The sequence below is a fragment of the Phoca vitulina genome, unplaced genomic scaffold, assembly GCF_004348235.1.
Source record: "Phoca vitulina isolate PV1807 unplaced genomic scaffold, GSC_HSeal_1.0 scaffold27, whole genome shotgun sequence".
In the NCBI taxonomy this organism is placed as follows: Eukaryota; Metazoa; Chordata; class Mammalia; order Carnivora; family Phocidae; genus Phoca; species Phoca vitulina.
The window spans coordinates 6,288,192-6,290,667 of record NW_022589730.1 but is presented as its reverse complement, the minus strand read 5'-3'; the positions used below and the strand labels follow the sequence as shown (position 1 = coordinate 6,290,667).

The 2,476-nt window shown below is 41.5% G+C and overlaps 1 protein-coding gene across 1 annotated transcript; it reads left to right on the top strand.

Annotated features, from left to right (window-relative positions):
- The first annotated feature begins 375 nt into the window (after positions 1–375).
- LOC116643794 (histone-binding protein RBBP4-like) lies at positions 376–1,736 on the top strand. The gene is given in 2 exon segments (XM_032422801.1): positions 376–1,306; positions 1,309–1,736. Coding segments are annotated over 2 exon segments (1,266 nt in total). The 3' UTR covers positions 1,644–1,736.
- The last annotated feature ends 740 nt before the right edge of the window (positions 1,737–2,476 follow it).

Genomic DNA, 2,476 nt, shown 5'->3' with positions numbered 1-2,476 from the left:
AAGTAAAAGTCACCTGGGAAATATCTGCAAGTAGTTTTAAGTGTGACCTGTCGTGCATAAGGGTGACTATATAATTAATCATGTAAATTGGAACAGTCCTGAAAATGAAAGTTTATTAGTCTCATCTCATTCCCTTCTGGTCTATATCATGTCCATTTTTTTAAATTTTACTCTTGTATCTTTCATTTTTTAAAACAAATCTCTTGTATTGCACTACAGCATACAGATAGAAAGTTACAAACATTTTGAATGTATATCTCAGTGGGTTTTTCATAGTAAGCACACCCATAAAATCATCAGGAGGATCAAGAAATAGATCCTTAGTGCCCTCCCGCAACGCTCAACCCCGGGATCCCCCTGGCTTGCCTGCCCGCCATGGCCGACAAGGAAGCAACCTTTGATGATGCAGTAGAAGAAGGTGTGATCAACGAAGAGTACAAAATATGGAAAAAGAACACACCTTTTCTTTATGATTTGGTGATGACCCATGCTCTGGAGTGGCCTAGCCTAACTGCACAGTGGCTTCCAGATGTAACCAGACCAGAAGGGAAAGACTTCAGCATTCATCGACTTGTCCTGGGAACACACACGTCAGATGAACAAAACCATCTTGTGATAGCCAGTATGCAACTCCCTAATGATGATGCTCAGTTTGATGCTTCACACTATGACAGTGAGAAAGGAGAATTTGGAGGTTTGGGCTCAGTTAGTGGAAAAATTGAAATAGAAATCAAGATCAACCATGAAGGAGAAGTAAACCAGGTGCGTTATATGCCCCAGAACCCTTACATCATTGCAACAAAGACACCATCCAGTGATGTTCTTGTTTTTGACGATACAAAACATCCTTCCAAACCAGACCCTTCTGGAGAGTGCAACCCAGACTTGCGTCTGTGTGGACATCAGAAGGAAGGCTATGGACTTTCTTGGAACCCAAATCTCAGTGGGCACTTACTTAGTGCTTCAGACGACCATACCATCTGCCTCTGGGACATCAGTGCTGTTCCAAAGGAAGGAAAAGTGGTAGATGCAAAGACCATCTTTACAGGACATGCAGTGGTGGTAGAAGAGGTTTCCTGGCATTTGCTCCATGAGTCTCTGTTTGGGTCAGTTGCTGATGATCAGAAACTTATGATCTGGGATACTCATTCAAACAATACTTCCAAACCAAGCCACTCAGCTGATGCTCACACTGCTGAAGTGAACTGCCTATCTTTCAATCCTTATAGTGAGTTCATTCTGGCCACAGGATCAGCCAACAAGACTGTTGCCTTGTGGGATCTGAGAAATCTGAAACTTAAGTTGCATTTCATAAGGATGAAATATTTCAGGTTCAGTGGTCGCCTCACAATGAGACTATTTTGGCTTCCAGTGGTACTGATCGCAGACTGAATGTCTGGGATTTAAGTAAAATTGGAGGGGAACAATCCCCAGAAGATGCAGAAGATGGGCCACCAGAATTGTTGTTTATTCATGGTGGTCACACTGCCAAAATATCTGATTTCTCCTGGAATCCCAATGAACCTTGGGTGATTTGTTCTGTATCAGAAGACAATATCATGCAAGTGTGGCAAATGGCAGAGAACACTTATAATGATGAAGATCCTGAAGGAAGCGTGGATCCAGAAGGACAAGAGTCCTAGATATGTCTGCACTTGTTGTGATTTTAGACTCCCCTTTTTTATTCCTCTCAACCCTGAGATTGATTTAACACTGGTTTTGAGACACAGACTTTGTTTGGCTATCCCTCTATGATAGGTACATCAACAATGTTATTAGCCCAAACAGAGGGTGTTTTCTAAATATTAACTGGGGGACTTGATTCAGTAAAGCCATAGACTTATATTTAAATTTTCTTTAGGAATTTTCTAGTAACAAAGATCTAAAGTAGCCACAGAAAGGGGAATATTATGTGTGGTTATTTTTCTTCTTAGGCTATATCCCCAAGTTTTTCAGACTCCTTTAAGTAAAGGCTAAAGTAAAGAAGGAGTAGAGCCAAGTGAGGTAGGTGTCTGAGCCATGAAGTATAAATACCACAAGATGTCGTTTTTATTCAGGAAATGGGGGAGATTCAAGTCATATAAATTCCTATTCTAAAATTTTCTCACGTAGGGGCGCCTGGATGGCTCAGTTGGTTGGGCGACTGCCTTTGGCTCAGGTCATGATCCTGGACTCCCAGGATCGAGTCCCGCATCGGGCTCCCTGCTCAGCGGGGAGTCGGCTTCGCCCTCTGACCCTCCTCCCTCTCATGCTCTCTATCATTCTCTCTCTCTCTCAATTAAAAAAAAAAATCTTAAAAAAATAAAATAAATAAAATTTTCACACCTGACTTTCCAGGATGCACATTTTCCTATGTAGACCAGTCTCCTCTCAGTTTCTTCAGTTAAGTCAAAACTATGTGTTCCTCTTTCCCCCATATATTTTTGCTTCTTAGTGTATTTCTTGAGCTGTTTTCATATTTCTTTCCTTTCTGTGA